This window comes from Sorex araneus, chromosome 2 (assembly GCF_027595985.1).
Source record: "Sorex araneus isolate mSorAra2 chromosome 2, mSorAra2.pri, whole genome shotgun sequence".
Lineage (NCBI taxonomy): Eukaryota > Metazoa > Chordata > Mammalia > Eulipotyphla > Soricidae > Sorex > Sorex araneus.
This window is the reverse complement of record NC_073303.1, coordinates 267480084-267503513: the sequence shown is the minus strand read 5'-3', so window position 1 is coordinate 267503513 and position 23430 is coordinate 267480084. Positions and strand designations below refer to the sequence as shown.

Below are 23430 nucleotides of genomic sequence, written 5' to 3'. Positions count from 1 at the left end.
TAGTTCACAGTATTGGATTTCATTTAGTATTCGAACACCAATCCCACCACCTTGACACCTTCCCACCACCATATTTTGGGTGTTTCCATTCCAAACCCCAACCCCTGCCCCAAAGCAGAACCGAAATAATTTATTTTGTATTGTTGTTATGAATAAATTGCTGAAAATGCTCCAAAAAACTTTCCTTAGAGGAGAGTATATGAAGATTGTTGTATATCACCCAGGGGCCATTAGGCCCTTCTGTAAGAGATTACTGACATGTTGTTAAGGGCTGAGCCTTGTGTGCTTATATACATTATATATACATATATATACACATATATATCACATATATCATTTATATGGCAGAATCTCCTGCCTTCGCACCAGGCTGCCTTCACTGGGCCCCCCTCAGAGGGGGGTGGGTTGAGTTTCCCTCCCCGCCCCAAGCAGAGCCCCGGCAGCCGAAAACCTCCAGAACTCAGCCACAGCCATGCTCAAGGCCACTCTTCACACATTTGGATGAGCCTCACACATGAAGGAACCGACAGAGGAACCCAGGTGTGTGGGACCTGTGGTTGAGATCTCCAAGCTTGCTCAGATTGGGACTGGGCCTCCTCCACCCAGATCCCCCATTTTCCAGTAGCTAGGCAGTCACACCCACAAACTGCCCCTGGTGCCATGTAATCTCATCAACAGCTAAGATCCAGAGACTATAAAAGAAAGTTCCCGGAAGAGTGTGGTACAGAATCTTGCATGACAGAGCCTGGCAAGCTCCCCGTGGCATATTCGGTATGCCAAAAACAGTAGCAGTAATGGGCCTCATTCCCCTGACCCTGAATGTGACAGGGACAAATGGAGATGTTACTGGCACCTGCTCGAGCAAACCGATGAGCAACGGGATGACAGTGATAGTGATAATTTATATATATGCAACACACACATATATGTATCTGCAATACACATATATCTATCTATATCTCTGCAGTGCTCTTTGCCTGCCCCCAAGGTTGTCTGTTTTCTGTCAATGAAGGACCATACTAGGTCACCTCTAATTTGAGTCAGCATGACAGCTCCAGAGTTTGAGGAAAGCGGCATGCTGTCTGCTCTCTGGGTGTAGTGCTGGTCTCTGAGCACTTACTTTCCAGTCCAGGAGAGCATTCCAATGCTTCACCCTGTGGAACTCTTCCCACATACCTGCTCTGTTGGCGTTCTTCTGCCCGACTGAAATATAAACGTGCATGAATTCCCCCTGCCCCCCACCCGCCCCAAGAGCATGGACAATTCTACCCTGCAGGGTTGACTTTGAAAGCTGTTCATTCTATGTATGAAATGATTTTAGGTTGGGACTTCAAGGTCTAGCGGTTAGAGAGGGGAGCGGTTCAGATGAATTGAGTCTGTTGCATGAGTTAATTTTCAGAAAATAGTTTCTTTCTGAGCCAATGCATGCTTATTTTAAAAAATGTAAGTGATAGGGGCTGGAGTGATAGCACAGTGGGTAGGGTGTTTGCCTTGCACGCGGCCGACCCGGGTTAGATTCCCAGCATCCTATATGGTCCCCCGAGCACCGCCAGGAGTAATTCCTGAGTGCATGAGCCAGGAGTAACCCCTGTGCATCGCCAGGTGTGACCCAAAAACCAAAAAAAAAAAAATGTAAGTGATAGAAGGCTGAATGTTAGAGATGAGATTATCTTTTTTTTTTTTTTAATATTGCTGGAATTGACTGTTCAACCTACATGTATAACATACAAGAGTCATACCCTAAGTCCATGATGAAGAGATAGTCCAGCGGGGTAGGTGCTTGCCTCATGCACGTCTGACCCCTGTTCAGATGCCCTGTACCTCGTATGGTTCTCTGAGCCCCACCAGGAGTGATCCCTGAGCACAAAGCCAGGAGTAAGCCCTGAGTACCACCAGGCTTGGTCCCCAAACCAATCCCCGCAAAATTTACAGAAATTGGGGGCCAGTGAGGTAGTATAGCAGGTAGGGCACTTGCCTTGCATGCAGTCGACCCAGGTTCTACCCTATGGAACCCGTCAAGCACCACCAGGAGTGATCCCTGAGTGCAGAGCCTGGAGTAAGCCCTGAGCACCACTGGGTGTGGCCCCCAAACAAAACAAACCAATAAAGTTTAAGGAAATTAAGCCAGCGAGATAAGGCAGCAGGAGGCAGGGACTTACCTGCACTGGCCTCGCCCGCTTCCTCGCTGACCCCACTGATGGTCCCCAAGCCCAGCAGCAGTGACTGCTGAGGAGAGCCAGCCCTGAGCACTGCCACATGTGGCCCTCACCAGCTAGCCACACCCCACCCATCCCCGAAAAAGGCTTTGAAAGATTAGGGAGCACTGTAGCACTGTCTTCCCGTTGTTCATCGATTTGCTTCAGTGGGCACCAGTAACGTCTCCATTGTGAGACGTTACTGTTATTGTTATTGCTTTTGTTATTGTTACTGTTTTTGGCATATCGAAAAGATTAAGTATTGATTACAAGGTTGATAACAGAGTTTCATGCATTCAGTTTTTTCACTTCAAAAGTAGTTTGCTTGGGTTTTTTTTTTTTTTTTTTGCTTTTTGGGTCACACCCGGTGATGCACAGGGGTTACTCCTGGCTCTGCACTCAGGAATTACCCCTGGCGGTGCTCAGGGGACCATATGGAATGCTGGGATTCGAACCCGGGTCGGCTGCATGCAAGGCAAACGCCCTACCCACTGTGCTATCGTTCCAGCCCCGCTTATTTGTTTTTTTAGGTATGTTTTATATATGGCGAAATGCCCAGGTCTTTTTTTTTTTTTAATTTTTTATTGAGTCACCATGTGGAAAGTTACAAAGTTTTCAGGTTTAAATCTCAGTTATACAATGCTCGAATACCCATCCCTTCACCAGTGCTCATATTCTACCACCAAGAGTCCCAGTATAGCTCCACCCCGCCCCCCCACACCCCTAACCCCCCCACGCCCCTAGCCCCCCCACACTAGCCCCCCCCCGCCTGTGTAACTAATAAATTTCACTTTACTTTCACTTTGATTGCATACAATATTTCAACAAAACTCACTATTATTGTTTGGAGAGTCTCTCCCCTAAAGTCAGACCTGCTGAAAAGGAAGCATTAGATAATTTGTTTTCCATTGCTGAGGATGAAGAGGTATGAGGTCGAGTGAACACACTTAGCGGCCTCTCAGTTTTGGGTTTCTGTATTTTAGTATTTTAGTAACTAAGTCCAGAGAGATATCTGCCAGAAGTTGCATCGTTGCCAACTTGTACTTCTCAGTTACATTATATTCCACATATGAGTGCAATCTTTCTATGTCTGTCTCTTTCTTTCTGACTCATTTCACTCAACATGATACTTTCCATGTTGATCCATTTATATGCAAATTTCATGACTTCATGTTTTCTGACAGCTACATAGTATTCCATTGTGTAGATGTACCAGAGTTTCTTTAACCAGTCATCTGTTTTGGGGCACTCTGGTTTTTTCCAGATTCTGGCTATTGTAAACAGTGCTGCAATGAACATAGAAATACATATGCCATCTCTACTATACCGTTTTGCCTCTCTGGGATATATTCCCAGGAGTGGTATTGCTGGGTCAAATGGAAGCTCAATTTCTAATTTTTTGAGAATCGTCCATATTGTTTTCCAAAAGGGCTGAACCAGTCGGCACGAAATGCCCAGGTCTTAACTTTATGATTCATTGGATTTGACAGTTGCTCACTCCGCCATCAAGATACCCATGTTCAGTCTCCAGAACCTTCCCCTTCTCTTCCTTCCCCAAACCTCCAAGCATTCAAATACCCACAGATGCTTTTTCTCTGTTGTGAAACTTTATTTACTTATTTTTTGCCTTTCCCGGGGTGGGGGGTTGTCACACTGGCAATGCTCAGGAGTTACTCCTGGCTCTGCACTCAGGAATTGCTCCTGGCTGTGCTGGAGGGACCATTTGGGATTCTGGGAATCAAACCCGGGTCGACCGCGTGCAGGGCAAACGCCCTCCCCGCTAGACTATCGCTCCGCCCTCTGTTGTGGAACTTTATAGACGTGAATTTCCCTTCATCCTCGCTCAGCGCAGGCTTGGGTTTCAGCGTTGTGTGTCTCCGTAGTTTGTACCCTGTGTGTGCACGCACCACAGTTCTTCCTCGGTTCCTTGGTTGGTGCAGACCCTGGCGTTTTGGAGTCGGGGCTCTGGGTCCCTGTGAGCCCCTGCGTCAGGCTCGTGATGCACAAACGTTTCTTGTGCGTCTTTTCCTTTCTCGGGTGTAGACCTGGGCGTGGGTGGCTGTGCCTTGTCCCGGGACCGGGTCTGACTTTCTAAGAACCCGCCGGGTCAGCGTCCAGCTTGTTCGCTATCTTTCCACTGCCAGCAGCGAGGGCCGCAGCTCCTGTTGGCCGGGTTCTGACATGGGGTGTTATCAGTGGGTCTAATTTTAGCGGCTGTGGAGGCTCGCTGGCATGCGCCAGTAGCCCTTCAGGCTGCATCTCCCCGGTGACTAATGAGGTCTGTTTCCCGTCTGCTCCTGCTCTTTCTCCGGGAGGTATCTGCTCGGGTCTTCACCCCCTGGATTTTATTGGACTGTTTGTCTGTAATCATTAATTTAAGATTGCTCTTGACTGTCTCTGCGTATAAGCTCTTACGCAAGATAGACGCACTGCAGCTCTTTCCTCCTCACCGGAAGTTGGCTGCACACATCTGCCCTGCCAGTGTCTCTGTGGGTGGGGGTCAGACCCTGCCGAGCTCAGGGGCTGTTCCTTGCTCAGTGCTCCCTGATGCTGTAGCGCTGGAGACTCACACCAGGCTGGGTGGATTCGAGGCAGGCACCTTCTTCTCCACATTGTGCAGCTGTTAACAGGTTAATGAGCAGATGTTAATTTTTTTGGTTTGGGGTTTTGTGATGCTCAGGTGTTTTTTTCTTTTTCTTTTTTGGGTCACATCCAGGGATGTTAGGGGTTCCTCCTGGCTCTGCACTTAGGGATTACTCCTGGCAGTGCTCGGGGACCATATGGGATGCTGGGGAATCGAACCCAGCTTGGCTGCGTGCCAGGCAAATGCCCCACGCTGCACTATCTCTCTTCACCCTCCTCCACAACCCCCCGCCCCCACCGCCGTCCCCTTCCCTGTGATGCTCAGGGTCTTGTGTCTGTCCTCAAAGTCTCCATGTGCTCCTCATTCTTGACTCCTAGCTCTGTGTGTAGGGGCCATTCCTGGCAGTGCTCAGGGGTCTTTGAGTCAGCCCGAGGTCAGCGGACACTTGACCCCCTGTACTACCTCTCCAGCCTCAGGGACCAGACTTTTAATTCTTGTTTTTGTTTGGGGGCCATGCCCTGACTCAATCACATTTTATTTTTTAAAGGGGAAGTAAGTTCTCCATGAAAGATCTTGACACAACCGCGTTTCTTTAGTGTTGGGTTTTGCGCTAATCCTTCTCAGGGCTCCAGACCGAGGGTTCTCACCCCGGGTGAAGGTGGCAGCTCGCAGCAGCCCGTGTTTGTAGCCCGGCTAAACCCTCTCCCCAGGTGTTCGCTAGGTTTCCCTTTGATCCTTTCCTGGGTAAACAAAGCCCAGCCTTCCTGCCTCCAGGGGAGTTGTTTCTGTCTCTCTCCAGCGGGGGCTGGGTGAGAGATCTGAAGTGAGAAACACGGGTTGTGGGCCAGTGCATCCTCTCAGAGGCGCTGTCCTCAGCCCCGTGGACAGTGTGTCATTGCGCCCGGCATGCCCCTTTGGGAGCCCTCCCCTCTTGGCATAAGCTGGAGTGCAGACTCCGTCCCGGGTGTGACTCAGCGTTCAGGTAAATGCGGCTGTGTCTTCCTTTTTGTATGTGGGAGAACTTGAGGGCGGATCGCAGACCAGCGGTGTCCGCAGAGATGCACGTCGGGTGCTTGTCTTACCCTCAGCCGAGCCGGGTCCCTCCCCAGCACCCAGACGGGCCCCAGGCCCTGCCGGGGCTCATCCCTGAGTGCAGAACCAGGAGTCAACCCCGAGCACTGCTGGATGTGACCCCGAAGCCTGAACCAAATCAAACCCAAGCAAACCAGAGATCCGAGGGGACATTTCGGCCACAGGGGATGGTCTGTGGGTGACCCCTACAGCATCTCTCACCTGCGATGAACAGAGACCCAACCCTCCCCTCTCCCCCGCCTTCCTTCTGACTCTGCACTGGAGCAGACCCTTCCCGGAGCCCGTTTGCGGGAGAGAGCCATCTCCCGAGGGGGCAACGAGGCTTTTGGAGAAATGGGCGGCCAGGCGAGGCGCTCCTCCTTCAGCCGGGGCTTCTTCCCGTTTGCATGTTGCTGGGGGATTTTGGAAATGCAGAACAGCAGCTTCCAACACAGCCTCCCTCCCGCCCCCATCCCGCCACCCCTCCCCCCATCCTATCCCCCCACCCCTATCTTCCCTGGTGGCAGCCTGGACAGCCTCCGGGAGGCTTGGCGTGTTGGCTGGGCGTGTTCTCGGTGACAGTAAGGCCCCTCGGGGGCCTGGGGTGAGCTGAGGTCACGCTGCCTCCTGGCTCTGGGCTCTGGCCCGCACCGGACTCGGCTGTTGACAGGAAAAACTCAGGAGCCTAGAAGCGCTTTGTGCTTTTGCCCTCCCTGCAGGCCAGATAATGCACCGCCTGGTCAGTGCAGCCACACCGGGCAGCGGCTTTGGCTAATGGCCACCAAAGAAAGCGTCTTAATCGAGTTTCTGCTCTGTTTGCGCAGACAAAGGCTTGGGACGATCAAGTTTCTCCCGGAAGATACGCATCTTCTTGGGGTAAAGAGAGTGGAGGGAGCGGGCGCCACGCACAGGGGAGGGGCTGGGCGGGCGCCAACACGCCCCGCTTGCTGCCTCGTGCAGGCCCTGGCAGAAGGGTAGCCTCGGAGCCAAACTGGCGTCCCATATGTCCCCCAGCACTGCCAGGAGTGAGCCCTGAGCACAGAGCCAGGAGCATTGCCAAATGCATTCCCCAAAACGAAACAACAACACAGGAGAATCAAGTGGAGGAAGGATGGTGCAAAAGAATGTTCTGAGGCTGTGGAGTATGAAGCAACGGGAGACTGACTCCCAAGGATGGTGGAGACAAGGGCCGGGGGAGCACTCCACGGCCTGGAAACCCGCTCTCACGTGCTGGGGGAAGGGCAGCTGGGACAGAGAAGGGCCCACTAAGTGAATGATGCCTGGACGGTGTATGCTGAGAGGAGACTGTGGGCCAGACATGGTGGCCGATTACTGCCCGGACTGCAAACCACAGCACCCGAAAGGAGAAAGAGTAAGAGCGAATGTACCTGCCACAGAGGTCGGGGGGGATGGGGGGGTGGCGGGAGGGATACTGGGAACATTGGGGGTGGAGAATGGGCACTGGTGGAGGGATGGGTGCTCGATTGTTATATGACTAAAGCATAATCGCGAAAGTTTGTCAGTCTGTAACTGTACCTCACGGTGATTCATTAAAAAAAAAAAAGAAAAGAGTCTTTTGAGAAAGAGATGTCTTCTCTCTTTTTTTTTTTCTTTTTGGGTCTCACCCAGCAATGCTCAGGGGTTACTCCTGGCTCTGCACTCAGGAATTACCCCTGGCAGTGCTCAGGAGACCTTATAGGATGCTGGGAATCGAACCTGGGTCAGCTACGTGCAAGGCAAACGCCCTCCCCGCTGTGCTATTGCTCCAGCTCCAAGAAGTCTTCTCTCTTTATCCCTGCCTGGTATATAAAAATTTCTCAAGGAAAGGAGAGACCATCTAGTGAGATCTGGACGGTTTTTCAGGACCCAGAGCGGGAGGTGATATCTAGAAGAATCAATAACACGTTTGTCAAATTGTTTCTTCAGAGGAACTTCCTGCTTCTCGTGGCTGTTCTGTTGTATCCGTGGGGGGAATTTTGGACGTTTCTTTGCCAAGCACGTTTCTTTGGGTGCCGAGCCCGTCGGGACTAGTTTCCTCGCGTGCTGTGACCGTGAGAGAGTGGGGCCGGTGCATCGCTCTCTGCGGCGGGGTGGAGGCAAACTCCCGGGTTCGGTCTCTGTCCCCGAGAGGAGTCTGGGCTGTGTCGGGAGGGAGTGCACAGGTGCGTGTGTTTGGCTCGAGAGCATCCTGGGGAAGTGGAACCAACACCGCACACTTGGCTTCTCCCCCGGGCGGGCGGGCAGCCCCGTGCCCCCCCTGACCCCGTGCCGCCGCCCTCTGCCCGGCAGGTTCCGCAGGGGAAAGTGGTGGTCCTCACCTTCCGGTTCATAGACCTGGAGAGCGACAACCTGTGTCGCTATGACTTCGTGGATGTGTACAACGGCCACGCGGGCGGCCAGCGGCTCGGCCGCTTCTGCGGCACCTTCCGGCCGGGCGCCCTGGTGTCCAGCGGCAACAAGATGATGGTGCAGATGATCTCCGACGCCAACACGGCCGGGAACGGCTTCATGGCCATGTTCGCCGCCTCTGAGCCCAACGAGAGAGGTACGGATGGTTCCGGGGTGGCGGGGCCGGGCTAGGGAGGCCAGTGCCCAGACGCTGCCCCGACCCCCTGCCCAGGGTCCCTCCAACCCAAACAGAGCGCGTCCATGCCACCAGGACACGGGGAGGGCATCGCTAGGGGCCAGCGGAGGACTCAGTGACCACGTATGCCTTCTTCGCCTTCTATTTTTTTAATGTTTTATTTATTTATTTGCTTTTGGGGGGTCACACCCAGCAATGCTCAGGGGTTGCTCCTGGCTCTGCACTCTGGAATTACTCCTGGCGTTGCTCGGGGGATCATATGGGATGTTGGGGATCGAATCCAACTTGGCTGTGTGCAAGGCAAACAACCTCCCTGCTGTGCTATTGCTCCAGCCCCTACAATGCCTTCTTTTTTTTTTTTCCGGTTTTTGGGTCACACCCGGCAATTCTCAGGGGTTACTCCTGGCTCTACACTCAGGAATCACCCCTGGTGGTGCTCAGGGGACCATATGGGATGCTGGGAATCGAACCCGGGTCGGCCGGGTGCAAGGCAAACGCCCTACCCGCTGTGCTATTGCTCCAGCCCCCGACTATGCCTTCTGTGTGGGGGACTCTGTGCTCCAGTAACCTACCACCCCCAGACCCTGCACACACAGAGTGAGGGGACAGACAGAGCCAAGTTGGAGCAGACACTAGGATTCTAACCGCAGACCTGAGTGGGCTCGTGAAGGGGAGTGGAGGGGGGTTGGTCTTTGGGCGATGGGGAAGGTCTGCTAACTTCGCTTTGTGTGAGGCTGACTAAAGTTTGATCCTCAGCACCCCGTTGGGTTCCCTGAGCCCCGCCAAGAGTGACCCCTGAGCACAGAGCCAGGAGTAAGTCCTGAGCACTGCTGAAAGTGGCCCCAAAACTAAACAAAGCAGAGCCCACCTGTGTGTTGTCAGTATAAAAGTGTTCGCAAGCCAAAGATAGGTTAAAGCGAAATACGTACCGTCAAAACACGGGGCTGGGGCATAGGAAGCAGGGAGGCTGCTGGCCTTGCATGCAGCCAGCCCAGGGTTCGAGCCACAGCACCCCATGAGGTCCCTTGAGCCTTCCTGAAGTGACCTCTGAGCACAGAGCCAGGAGTCAGCCCCAAGTGTCTCCGGGGACAGCCCCAAAGCAATAACAAGACAATGTCTTTCAGTGACTTGCTCGTAAAGAGACATTGCTACAGGGATGAACACAACTTGCAGAATGGGAGAGAACGTTCACACAGTTAGGACCGGTGTCCACACACAACTCACACAGAACAGAGCCGAAGGATGTAGTGCAGCAGTGATGTCATACACCAGGCACGTGCCCAACCGGGCTCAGTTCTTGGCACCACACGAGCCCCGGGTCATTCTGGAGTGCAGCTCTGGGGCCTCGAGCACTGTTGACGGGTCCCTGGGAGTCCCTGGGAAATGCAGACTTGGAGCGGCTCTGCACTCTGGGAATGAACCGCCGGCCCCGTGGGTCATGTACCTCCAGGCGTGGCCCCGGGCCCTCCGAACACACCTTGGTACCCCCCCAAGTGGATAAAGGTCTCAGAAATGTAAAAAGTGAGCAAATACCTGCTCCAGTACTACACAAAGATACGAATGGCCATAACCGAGTGGGCAGTGGGTATATGGGAGCTTGAAATACCATTTTATATTCTTAGTATCTGCTTGACATTTTCCCAGAGTGGAGAAATTTAGAGATTTTTCCAACTACAGTTTTTTTTTTTTTTATTTTTTTGGCCACACCCGACGATGCACAGGGGTCACTCCTGGCTCTGCACTCAGGAATTACCCCTGGCGGTGCTCAGGGGACCAAATGGGATGCTGGGAGTCGAACCCAGGTTGGCCGCGTGCAAGGCAAACGCCCTCCCCACTGTGCTATCGCTCCAGCCCCCCCCCAACTACAGTTCTATAATACATTTCCTTAAATTCAGAGGTTTCTTTTAAGAATGATTATATTTAAAAAAAAAGCATGATTATCTTCTTGTCAAAGAAATGCTATGCTAAGCTATATTCATCCTTAGCATTGCCTTTTCGGCAGGTTCGAGTGGTGGTGAGACCCGTGTCAAAATATCAAATGTAACCAATGTAGAGAGAGAGTACGGGGAAGGGTTGGCACGGGGGTGGGGGGGATACTGGGGATTTTGGAGGTGGAAAATGTGCACTGGTGAAGGGATGGGTGTTTGATGATTGTATGACCGAAGCTCAAACATAAAAGCTTTGTAACTGTATCTCACTGTGAATAAAAAAAAAAGGGGGGGGAATAATAATAAAATTAACATTCAGAATAGAATAAAAAAAAGTAATGTAGAGTTCACTCCCAATTCAATCAGTTTAATCAATGGCTGAATAAATAGCAGTACTCATACATTATAAAAAAAAAAGTATATTTATCCCTTCAGGCTGGAGCGATAGCCCAGCAGGTAGGGCATTTACCTTGTATGTGGCCGATCCGGGTTCGATTCCTCCGCCCCTCTCGGAGAGCCCGGCAAGCTACCAAGAGTATCTTGCCCGCATGGCAGAGCCTGGCAAGCTACCTGTGGCATATTGGATATGCCAAAAACAGTAACAAGTCTCACAATGGAGACATTACTGGTGCCCGCTCGAGCAAATCGATGAGCAATGGGATGACAGTGATACAGTGATATTCATCCCTTTAGTTTCAACTTAGGTTTTTGTTGTTACTTATATCCATCATCATCATCATCCCCGTTGATCGTCGATTTTCTCAAGCCGTCTCAGTAACATCTCCATTCGTCCTAGCCCTGAGATTTTAGAAGCCTCTCTTTACCAGTCAAAATTAAATTTAGAACTTTGCGTTAAAATATCTTTCTGCCAGGAATATATCCCAGCAGTCGAATGCTTGCTTGTGTGAGGTCCTGGGTTAAATGCCCAACACTGCAAATAATAAATAAAGTAAATATCTTCCTATCATTATCTCTCAGCTTACTGGTACATTCAGAGCTATCTACATGGACCTGCTTGGTGTTGATAATCACAGTTAATTTTATTTGTTTGTTTGTTTTGTTTTGTTTTGTTTTGTTTTTGGGTCACACCCGGCGATGCACAGGGGTTACTCCTGGCTCTGCACTCAGGAATTATCCCTGGCGGTGCTCAGGGGACCATATGGGATGCCGGGATTAGAACCCGGGTCGGCCGCGTGCAAGGCAAACGCCCTACCGCTGTGCTATCTCTCCAGCCCCAATCACGGTTAATTTTAGAGGGTAGAATTTGGGGTGATTTTTCCATGTCACTAAAAATTTGTAAACAGTGTTTTTGCAAACAAAAATAATTCCTAAAATTATTATTTTTTTACAAAAATTATTTTTATTGAATCACTATGAGCTAGAGCATGTCACGGCTGTTCATGATTGGGTTTCAGTCATACCCTGTTCCAGCACCCGTCCCCCCGCCAGTGTAATTTCCCAGCACCCGTGTCCCCCGGTTCCCTCCAGTCCCCAAACTACCCCCCACCCAGCCTGCCTCTATGGCAGGCACCTCTCTTCTCTCTCTCTCTCTTTCTCTTTCCCACTCTCATTTAATTCATAAAATTATTAAAGAGAGAAAATCCTGACCCTGGTTCAGTTTTTTGGTACTTCATGGTACTAAGCTCCATCACACACATCGCTGGAAACTCGGGCGGAGCTGGTGGTCCCGCCGGCAGGACCTCACAGAGCTACATCAAAGCCCACGCCCAGTGAGCTGAGATTCTCAGGACTGGCCTCCAGGCCCCCAGCGCTGCTTGCCCGCCCCCCCCCCCCCCCCGTGGTTAGAATAGTTTTCTTTTTATTTTCTTTTGGGGTCACACCCGGCGATGCTCAGGGCTTACTCCTGGCTCTGCATTCAGGAATCACTCCTGGCAGTGCTGGGGGGACCATATGGGATGCTGGGGACCGAATCCGGGTTGGCCGTGCAGAAGGCAAAAATGTCCTCCCCACTGTACTCTCGCTCCAGCCCTAAAATAGTTTCCTAAGAATAAGCTGTACTAATGCTAATTCAAATATTGTCTGGATTTAAACTTATTAATTCATATTTATACCTCTGCCTTGAGGATTCTTTTTTTCTTGTTTTGGGGGAGGGGCCTCACTTGGCAGTGCTCAGGACTTTCTGCATTGGTTCCCTGCACAGGGATGACTCCTGAGGGTGCTCAGGGGACCCTGCGTGGTGCTGGGACTGGGCCATTGGCCTGCAAAGCCAGTGCCTTCCCCTCCACCATCTTAGGCCTTGCCGTGAGGTTCTTTTTTTTTTCCACTTATTTTTTTTAAATTAATTATTTTATTTTTTTACAATGCTTTCAGGTTTAGGTCTCAGTTATACAATGCTGAAACAACCATCCCTTCACCAGTGTACATATTCCACCACCAAAAAAACCCCAGTACACCTCCCATCCCTCCCCCCCACCTGTGTAACTGATAAATTTCACTTTACTTTCTCTTTACTTTGGTTACATTCAATATTTCAACAAAAAACTCACTGTTATTATTAGGATCCTAGTTCCCCACTAGAGACAGACCTGCTGTGCAGAGGTATGAGGTCGCGCTATCGCGGCCGCGCGGTTTTGGATTTCTGTATTTTAGCAACTAAGTCCAGGGAAATTTCTTCCAGAAATTGGATCACTGCAAGCTTGTATCTCTCATTAGTGGTCCTCATAGTATGGCGGTCGCCATGCCCTTCCCCCCACACCGGCAAGGAAAAGGCGAGAGAGGAAAACCTTTCCCCTCCAGGGCAGGCATGGGGCCGAGGCTTAGTTCTCAGTCTGGAGACATTCTGCAAGGAGCTGCCGGTACCAAAAGGAGTATGCCTGCCAGCAGCCGCTGTGTTCTGAAATTGGTTTCTGTGCCTCTGGGATAATGGACCCTCAGGGGTGGCGGAGCCATTCCTGAGCATATATTTTGTCTATCAGGAAAAGTTGTGCAGCCGCATAAGCAGCCGCTCGGTTTGGAGGTGTCCCAGTCCCGCATACGGGAGCCATGCTAGTAGAAGCTCAGTGTCGCTGGGGCTCCATCTGGAGAAGGCGTGCTGGCTGTACCTTCTCTGTCTGGCACCCCGGTGTTGTTGGCCCGGTCTGGGGTCCGGAGCAAACTCCAGCTGGCAGTGTCCGTCAGAGCGGCCCGAAATCTTCACTGCTGTTTGTGGCAAGATGGCACCGAGCTTCCATGAGGTTCTTTGCTGAGTTCTGCAAGATCTCTAAGTGGAAAGGCTTTGTCTTGCTTTGTCTACAGAGAGGAAAGGGGGCTGGGGAGATGGTCCTAAGGTATTGCAAGACCTTGAGTTGGTTCCCCTGCACTGCAAAGTGCTCACTGAGCACCACTGGGTACTGCCCCTACAAAGCAAATACATGCAAACCAAAGAGATAAATAAGAGGCTGGAGCAATAGCACAATGGAGAGGACGTTTGCCTTGCATGCGGCCGACCCGGGTTAGATTCCCTGCATCCCACCAGGAGTAATTCCTGAGTGCAGAGTCAGGAGTAACCCCTGTGCATCGCCAGGTGTGACCCAAAAAAGCAGAAAAAAAAAGATTAATTAGAGCAAAGAGCTCTGGGTAGAGAGGGCCCTAGCCCTCTAGGTAGCAACCTTCTAGGAACGTCTGCCATTGGCTCTGATTCCTGCCCATCACCGATGGCCCACAGCTGCCAGCTGCATGTTTGCATGGCTGTGGATGTGGGATGTTAACTGGGATTTTTAAATATTTGCTGCTGCAGGGGATCAGTACTGTGGGGGACGCCTCGAGAGACCTTCCGGCTCCTTGAAAACGCCCAACTGGCCTGAGCGGGACTATCCGGCAGGCGTCACGTGTGTGTGGCACATTGTGGCCCCCAAGAACCAGGTGAGTCCCCAGCCCAGGGCGCTGTGTCCCAGGGCCTGCCCCGCTGCTCAGGAGGCAGGACAGGTGCGAGGGAAGGCCTCGAGCTTCCCCAGGCACCTGTGTCCCCGGACGTTATTTGACTTGCAAAGGTGTGGCCTTAACGTCCTGTTTCACCGGACAGATCCCAAGCAGGTTTTGTGGGGCAGACGGTAAGCAAATCCTAGGAGAGATCGTTTGACCCAGGGCGGCTGGGAGTGACTTTCTCGGGGGGGACGCCCGTCTCCAAGGACAGGGACCCTGCGGCAGCCCTGCACAGCTGCCGGGCCCGGGTTCCACTGCAAAGGGGCCCGGGTTCCAGGCACCTGGCACCTTCTCTCCACAAGGCCGAGGCGAGTCCACCCCCCATGGCTGCAAGAACAGGGGTCTCTGACAGCCAGCCGGCCTGATCTGGGGGTGTTGGTCGTTTCAAAGATCATTTGTGCGGGGGCCCACAGTCGAATCCTGTCCCGACCGGGTCAGTCCGCAAGGAAGGGCTGGCGTTCATCGTCTGTGGTTCTGTAGGGTTTTCCCCTTCGAGGAGCCACTTTCCGAAATTAATTGTAGGACAGAACTTAACTTGGGAATTGACCACACTTCGCAGACATTTAAAAATAGCTTTGTGATAATTATTATGACGGCAAACACTTGGGGATTTGGTAGACATTATCGAGTCGGCGCAGACTTTAGGCTGTCCCTACAAAACGATTAACGAGACTTTCATACGTTACTACAAAGTAAACGATATGATATTGTATTAAAACAATTATTCTAAATTGTTTATTTATTTATTTATTGAATCACTGTGAGATACAGTGTTTGAGATTCAGCCATACAATGATCAAACATCCACTCCTCCGTTACTGCACATTTTTCACCACCAATGTCCCCAGGCTTCACCCCTCCTCATCCCAGTCCTCACCTTGCCTCTGTGGCAGGCAATTTTCCCAATACTCTCTCTCTCATTTGGGGCTAAATTGTTTTTTTTTTTATGTATCACTGATACAATTATTTGCCATGACACTTACTTTTTTTTTTTTTTTTTTGCTTTTATGGGTCACACCCAGTGATGCTCAGGGCTCACTCCTGGCTCTGCACTCAGGAATTTCCCCGGGTGGTGCTCGGGGGGCCATATGGGATGCCAGGGATTGAACCTAGGAGGACTGAACCTGGCTACATGCAAGGCAAAAGCCTTACCCACTGTACTATGACTCTGGCCCCAATGTTCACTTCTTTTTTTTTTTTTTGGGTCACACCCGGCAATGCACAGGGGTCACTCCTGGCTCATCACTCAGGAATCACTCCTGGCGGTGCTCAGGGGACCATATGGGATGCTGGGAATTGAACCCGGGTTGGCCGCGTGCAAGGCAAACGCCCTACCTACTGTGCTATCACTCCAGCCCCATCCAATGCTCACTTCTAAGAGAAAATCATTCAGTCAAACCATAAACTGTGCAAGTTATTGATTCGAACACACCGACTTTCTTAGATCGTAGCCCAACACTCCTCTTTATTTTATTATTTATTTATTTATTTATTTATTTATTTTTTGCTTTTTGGGTCACACCCAGCGATGCTCAGGGGTATACTCCTGGCTCTGCACTCAGGAATTACTCCTGGTGGTGCTTGGGGGACCATATGGGATGCCGGGGATCGAACCCGGGTCGGCCGCATGCAAGGCAAACGCCCTACCCGCTGTGCTATCGCTCCGGCCCCACTCCTCTTTATTTTTAAGAGAAACTATGGTTATTTAATAACGAGAGGTTCTAACAGCGTTTGCGTAAATAAAGGCGCTTTCTTCCGTCGAAGGCTGGCCTGTTTCCTGTCGCCACTTTCCCTGCCTCTTCTCCTTCTCTCGGAGCTAAGTGGGGAGTTTCTTGCGGAAGCTCAGTTGTTTAGTAACACAGAGAGCGTTGTGTCACGAGTGAAAAGCCCTGGCCCCAAGGAGACGGGTTTGGCTGCACGTGTGCCTGGCCTGGCGGGGCCCCTGTGGCCCCCGCTGGGCTCACTTCTGCTCAGCTGGGCGTCAGTGTAGCAGGAAGGCGCTGCTGCTGGCCACTGCTGGCCACTTCCGTCCACATTACCGCATCTAGATGTCTTCTCTTGCCAATCAGCGTGCTCCCGTAGGAACAGTCAGTGCCCATCCCGTCCCCTCGGTGGCCGGGACACCTGCCTGTCTCCCCGCAGGAGGAGACTCAGCTGCCGGGTGCTGTGGGCATTTGTCAACCCCAGCAGATGTGCTCTGGCACACACTGGCGGTGTCGTGCAAAGGCCCGGTGGCCAGAGGAGTGGCTACCTGTGAAACTGAAGCATCCCACTTCCTGGAGTCATGTAGAGCACTTTTGGCAGGCCCATGCAGACAGTGTGCTGGCCGGGCGGCTCAGTGGTCAGGGGCCTGGCAGCCTCTCCCCCGGTTGGCTGCAACACTGTGGAAGGGGTGCGCGTCACCGCTGGCTCAAACGCCCATAGGAGTCAGCCAGTGCTCCCGCTGAGTCTGCACAGGTGGCGGGAATGTCCCCTCCTCCCTCCAAAGGGGCAGCTCAGAGCCGCCCTTTCCCCAGAGGTGGGCAGCCCCTGCCGTGGGGATGTCGTCCATGGCCCCTGGATTTCTGTCCATTTTTCGGCACAGAGCTCAGGTCCCCTCCCCAAGTGCCGTCCCCTGGGGTCCCCTGGGGCACAGAGAGTGTCACTCTGGCTGTAGGGACGACAGCTTCTGAGTCGAAGGCAGCCTCCGGGGGGGTTGGTCGGAAGCTGAAAGCAGGGACCCCGCCACTTCGTTAGCTCAGCGAGAAACAGCCAGCCGAGGGGAACCCAGCGTCGCTGCTGCAAAGGGACCCCGGGATCTCCGGGGCCCGGGGTGGGGTGGGGGGAGGAAGAGCTCCACCTGCGGCCGCCCGCCTCACGCTTCGCTTCCCCTCAAGCTGATCGAGTTAAAGTTCGAGAAGTTTGACGTGGAGCGAGATAACTACTGCCGCTACGATTACGTGGCCGTGTACAACGGCGGCGAGGTCGACGACGCCAGGAGGATTGGCAAGTTCTGCGGGGACAGCCCACCCGCGTGAGTAGCCCCCAGGGACCCCTCCCACCCGGGGACGCCCGCCCCAGCCCGCGTGAGGAGCCCGAAGCTCACCGAGTGTCAGTGATGCAAGTGTGGCTCACGGTCGTAGATTCCACGGCGTAGATTCCTGCTGGCGAGGGGCAGGAGCGATGGCCCAGCGGGGAGGACGTTTGCCTTGTTCCATCCCTGGCATCCCACACGGTCCCCCGAGCACCACCAGAGCCAGGAGTGACCCCTGAGCATCGCTGGGTGTGACCCAAAGAATTAAACAAAGAATACTGCTGATGACACTGGCCTTGCATTCGTGAGGTCCTGGGTCTGACTGGTGCTGCCTCAAGCTCCGAGCCACGAGTAGCCGCCAGGAGTAGCCCCCGCACACAGATGGTGGAGTCACCCCCCAAGCGACAATCAAAGCGGGTAATGGTGCCCGCTGCATCTCAGGGCTGTTTGGCAGCTGCACTCAGCCCCGTCAGCGTCGAGTGGAGCAGCAGCTGCGTCGCTCGCAGGAGTTTTAGCTTTGGGGTTCAGACGCAGCATCTGACTGTCGGAGAGTGACCAGAAGCGGGCCATCTGCCCTGGAAGGGGCTGCCACTTCACCTGGGCGTGGACACTCACCTCTGTTAAACAGATGAGCCCCGATGCTTGCAGGAGCGATAGCGGGGTGTCAGTCACCTTAGAAACTGTTTCAGAAGTTTGTATTTTATGTATCTCGTTAGATGTTGACATCCTTTTTTTTTTTTTCCTTTTTAGGCCCATTGTATCTGAGAAAAACGAACTTCTCATTCAGTTTTTATCAGACTTGAGTTTAACCGCAGATGGCTTCATCGGTCACTACAAATTCAGGCCCAAAAAATCACCTACAACGACGGCTCCCCCCATCACCACCCCCGTCCCCGTGACCACAGGTGCGCGTTGATGGCTTTTGTGTCACAGTTGGTAACCAACAGGGGCAGGGAAGAAGTGAGAGGAAAGAGACAAGCAAATCGAATAGGAGGAAGGCCCTCGGAACTAAAATAAACTCAAGAAGATGAAAGTGGAGGTAGGCAAGTAGCATGAGCCCATTGATGAAAGAAAGGTAGAAGGTCTACGGACCCTTAGACCCTCATAACCTTTAAATGTCGCCTAAGAGAATTATGGGGATTTACACATTAGCAACTTCTGTTATAGCACATGTCATTATAATCCTCAAATGTTCCGCCCTGGTGTATAATATATTAGTTTTATTTTTCATTACACAACATTGTAGCATTTCAGGTAATGTTCCAGGCCTCGATTCTATTTCCCATCTAAGCTAACTGAGACTTAAAATATGGTATACACTGGGGGCTGGAGTGATAGCATAGAGGGGAGGGCATTTGCCTTGCACACGGTCGACCTGGGTTTGATTCCCAGCATCCCATATGGTCCCCCGAGCACCACCAGGAGTAATTCCTGAGTGCAGAGCCAGGAGTAACCCCTGTGCATTGCCGGGTGTGACCCAAAAAGCAAAAAAAATTTTTTAAAACGGTATACAAAATACATTAGTTTTTAAGTTGGAGTAAATCAAACAAAATTGGTTGACTTATAACAGAAGGCATCTGGGAAGTGCTGGGCTGAGGGTTCCGGGCACCGGGAAGGTAGCTCACGGCTGAGTCGGGCCTACCCCCCAAATCTACTCCCGGGAAGGAAGTTGCTCTGGTCACAGCGAAACAGGTTGGAGCATCATTCATTCCTTCCTTCACAGACTTTTAACATTTTTTTTTTGTTGTTCTGGTTTTGGGGTCACACCCAGAACACAGATGTTCAGGCTCTGCTCAGGGTTCAAGGGACCATATAAAATACTGGATCGAACACATTCAGGCAAACGCCCAGCCTGGTGTCCCAGCTCTGCTTCCCCCGGCCCCAGCAGGGTTTCCTGTTTCTCCTCCTGAATAGGCCCTTCTAGAAGGGCCTCTGGGCGCTTCACAAGTGTGCCACCTTGTGGTCGGGGTGTGAACTGCCAGGGGCCGCTGCCGCCTCCCTCTAGCTGTGTGTGTGTGTGTGTGTGTGTGTGTGTGTGTGTGTGTGTGTGTGTGTGTGTGTGTGTGTGTATTAATGAACTTTCTGGGACAGATGCGCGTGGATCTTCCACCTTCTCTAGCTACTCAGGAACCTCCACATTTAAAAGAAAACCCACCACGCAGGTCTAGTGTCGCCCAGCTCCCTGCCTCAAACCTGCTCCTGCACCCGTTTGCCCACCCCTGGCCGCTGCCCCCAGCTGCCCCCTCCTTCAGGTGCTCCTGAATTTGTGCTCTTGCTGCCCACACCGCATCCCTCGCATCCCCGCACGGGGCAGACCACGGGCGCCAGCACGTCAGCCGTCCGAAGCCACTGGGACCGTAGCCAGTCGTACTGGGAAGCAGACATTTAATTCAAGTTCGAAAAGGTCTTTGGGGCCAGACGCGTGCCGTACGTGGACAGCCCTGGTTCCATCTCCAGCGCCACACCCGGCCCTAGGAGCACTGCCAGGGGTCACTGCTGGGCAGAGCCAGCAACAGCCTGAGCACTGTTGAGTGGCCCGAATTCCCTCCCCCTCCTCAAAAAAAAAAAAAAAAAACAACCTAAGATGTAAAAGCTCCTTGGAGCAAGCGGCTACCCGGCTGGCCAGGGTGGCAGCTGGACTGGACCCTCAGGCCCCCCGCCCCCCGCCTGGGCTCTCAGCAACTGGGGCTTTAACCCCGGCCCAGGGAAGCTGTGACGGACTGAGGCAAAGTGCGGCTCGGTCCACATTCCAGGAGGCGCCCTCAGGCTGCTGTGCGGGGCCAGCTGCAGGGGTGCGGCTGTGACGGGCCCGAGTGATGGTCACCCAGGGGCTCTCGCATAGGGCGGGGTGGGCCAGGCTTTGCAGCGCGTGGAGACCGGGTGGGTGCACTCAGGAGTGACGCTGTGGCCAGCCGGGGCTGCAGTGTCTGCAAGGGTCCTGTGGCGCAGAGGAGAGCACGGCCACCCCAGCGAGAGGCGTCAGTGTGACGCGTGACCCAGAGGGCTCGCGGGGAAGGCCAGGGGACAGACGGGCGGGGCTGGGTCGCCTTTCGGAAGAGGACAGCCCGGGAGCACGGGGGCTTGGCAGGGCGGCTGGGGAGGGGGGAGTTAGGGCGCTCTGCTGGGCCCCCCTCCGAGGGAGGGGATGTCCTGAGCCGGGCGGGGGCCACGGCGTGGCACAGGGGGACGCTGCGGGGATGCAGGGGCGTGCTTGGGGGACCTACCTCTAGACGCTGCCCCCGGCCTGGGGCTGAGGAGGGCGAGTGGGAGAGACGGGCAGATGGAGACCGAGGGAGCGGGGGGCGGCTTTGCCAGCCTGTGGCTCGAGGGAACTAGGCCTGGCGCCTGCGAAGATGAGGACGCGCCTGGCATGGGGGGGGGGGGCGTGCTGAGGGAGAGTTTGAAAAGCATCCACAGCCACGGGCATGTGTGGCTCTGGAGTGTGTCACGGAGAGTGTGTGGCCACAGAGAGAACTGAACAACTAGTGGATGTTTTTAGAAAGGATAAAAATACTTTTCACGAGGAAAGGGATGAAACCTTGGCTTCGTGTTAGCTCAGGGTTTCTCAGCCTTGGTACTTCTCCCATTTTAGCCCAGAAAATTCTGCGAGGTGTGGAGGTGGGCCATGTGACTTGAAGGGGGGGTAGCAACCGCCCCTCCTTGCAGCACCCGTGGGTGCCACAGCCCCAAGTGTTTGCAGCTGGCACCCTGACAAGCACCGTTGCTCTCGTTCGTTTTTCCTCTTACATTAGTCCGTAGAGACCGTGGTGGGCTGAAAAGAAACACTCAGCGGTGGTGGCACCTAATCAGGTTTCAGCTGCGCCCCTGGCAGCTGCCCGCAGGCCTGGCACTGGCCGTCTGAGGTGGGCGCGTGGGTGCCCTCTCCGGGGGGGCCCCGCCCCCGCTTCAGATTTGTGGGGCTAGACGAGGGCTTCCTCAGCAGGGCACCCGGAGACTATTTTGGGGCGTTGGGGCCGTTCTATATAAAGAAGAGAAGCTAAATTTGGATTATCTTAGATCTCCCGGTTTGAGCCGCAGCAGGGGTGTTGGGCTGCCGTGCGGACCCCCGAGCCGTCGGTGGGCGCCCCAGGCCTCTCTTTCACCGCCTTTTCAGGGATTCCGTCAGGGCCAGCTCGGGTTCGGGGAACTATAGAGATTTTCGCGCGCTAGGCAGAGCCAGCCGCTGTTTGCCCGCGCCCGCGTCCTGAGTGCTTGTCTTCCCCCCCTGAACGAAGGTCTGAAGCCCACCGTGGCCCAGTGTCAGCAGAAGTGCAGGCGCCCCGGCTCCCTGGAGAGCAATTACTGCTCAAGTAACTTCGGTAAGGAAGAGCGTCGGGAACCCCAGCTCAGCCGTGCCACGGGGTTCGAGGCCCCTTCCTGGGCCCCAGGAAGTATTTCCTCCTTCCCAGAGTGTGGGGTGACACTGCCCCCCGATGTCGGCTTCTTCACCTGGGAAAAGGAGGTGAAAATAGACGCCCCCCCACGCCCCAAGCACTTAATAATACTCCGAGCCCCGATTCTTGCAGATTCTGGCGGGCGCACATTCTGTTCCACGCGACCTGTGTCCTTTTCCCTTTTTAGATTTCTCTGCATCTTCTCACACGTGTCTTTCGGCCTCAGTCGTCACGGCTCAGTTCAGGCTCGCCCGCTCAGGAGAAAGCCAAGTGCTCCTCCCGGGGGCGCCTTCTGAGGGACGAAAGGAAAACTTAGAAGTCTGAGATCCAGTCAGAAACCTTTCAAAAGTGAAAGCCAGTTCTTTTTTTTTTTCTTTTCTTTTTGGGTCTCACCCGGCGATGCTCAGGGGTCACTCCTGGCTCATGCACTCAGGAATCACCCCTGGCGGTGCTCAGGGGACCATATAGGGTGCCGGGGATCGAACCCGGGTCGGCTGCGTGCAAGGCAAACGCCCTCCCCGCTGTGCTATCGCTCCGGCCCCTGAAAGCCAGTTCTTTTTTTTTTTTAATTTTTAAAAATTTTTATTTATTTTTAATTAGTGAATCACCGTGAGGGTACAGTTACAGATTTACTCATTTTTGTGCTCATGTTTCCCTCATACAAAGTTTGAGGACCCATCCCTTCACCAGTGCCCATTTTCCACCACCGGTAAACCCAGCATCCCTCCTACCCTCCCCAATCCCATCTCCCCCCACCCCACCCTGCCACCCCTGCCACTGTGGCAGGGTATTTCCCTTTGTTCTCTCTCTCTATGTAGGTGTTGTGGCTCGCAATAGAGGTGTTGAGTGGCCACTGTGTTCAGTCTCTAGCCCACATTCAGCCCGCATCACCCTTCCCCCATGGCCTCTGACCGCATTACACTTGCCAGTCCTTAAAGACTCAGAATTTCTAAGAGCTTTCTCCAAAGGGGCGGGGGTGGAGGTGGCAGTGAGCGGGAGCAGTTTTCGGTGGGATCCACTTAAGGGGGCAAAGACGCCAGCTTGAATGACACTGGTGACTTTCCAAAGGGGCCCTGAAGCAGGAAATGACAGTGGCTGCCGTCTAAGGGGGCCCCCGCCTCCCCCCGTCCCGAGAGGGCTGCTGGCCTCCCCCGGGCCCTGCTCGGGGCCAGGGCATGTGACTAGGGGCAGGGGGGTTGGCGTGTGCTTCGGGGGCTGACACTTATCTGCAGAGGTGAGGCCCGAGCCTGCCCCCCAGCCGCATGTCCACCGGTAGCCACGCCCGGTCATCTGTGGGACGAGACTCCCTGTCCTCTGTGGCCGCCAGATCCCCCCTGCCCAGTGCTCCACTCACAGCCACCGTCAGCAGGAGCCCCAGGCCCAGGGCACCCCAGGGCGGAGCAGAGCACGGCGGGAGTCCCCCCTCGCCCCCCCTGACGCAGCTGGGTCGCTTGCAGGGTCACCCGCAGAGGGACAGCTCTGGCCTCAGCCAGGTCCCCTCCCGGGTCTCTGCCAGCCTGCGTCGTGGGTCCAGTTCAGTCCCGCGTGGAGCTGGCGGCCGGCGGGCAGGGGGGAGGGACTCAACGGTCGGCCTGGCCCTGCGCGAGGGTGAGAGGCGGGACCCAGGGCCGGGGACCTGTGAGGGGTGCGGGCCCTTTGGGTGCTCCCTGGTCGCCTTCGAGCCACCTCTCAGCCCGCACACGGTCACTCCCCACCCCTGTCCCCGTCTTGTCCTCACGC

At 53.9% G+C, this 23430-nt stretch overlaps 1 protein-coding gene across 1 annotated transcript in view; it reads left to right on the top strand.

Moving 5' to 3' along the window:
- The window catches only part of PCOLCE2 (procollagen C-endopeptidase enhancer 2), a 39249-nt gene that overhangs the window by 14437 nt on the left and 1382 nt on the right, over window positions 1-23430 (top strand). The window contains exons 3-7 of the mRNA XM_055127823.1: window positions 8140-8395; window positions 14099-14223; window positions 17160-17296; window positions 18047-18201; window positions 21532-21615. Coding sequence (XP_054983798.1) covers window positions 8140-8395; window positions 14099-14223; window positions 17160-17296; window positions 18047-18201; window positions 21532-21615 — 757 coding nt within the window. The remainder of the gene's footprint in view (window positions 1-8139; window positions 8396-14098; window positions 14224-17159; window positions 17297-18046; window positions 18202-21531; window positions 21616-23430) is intronic.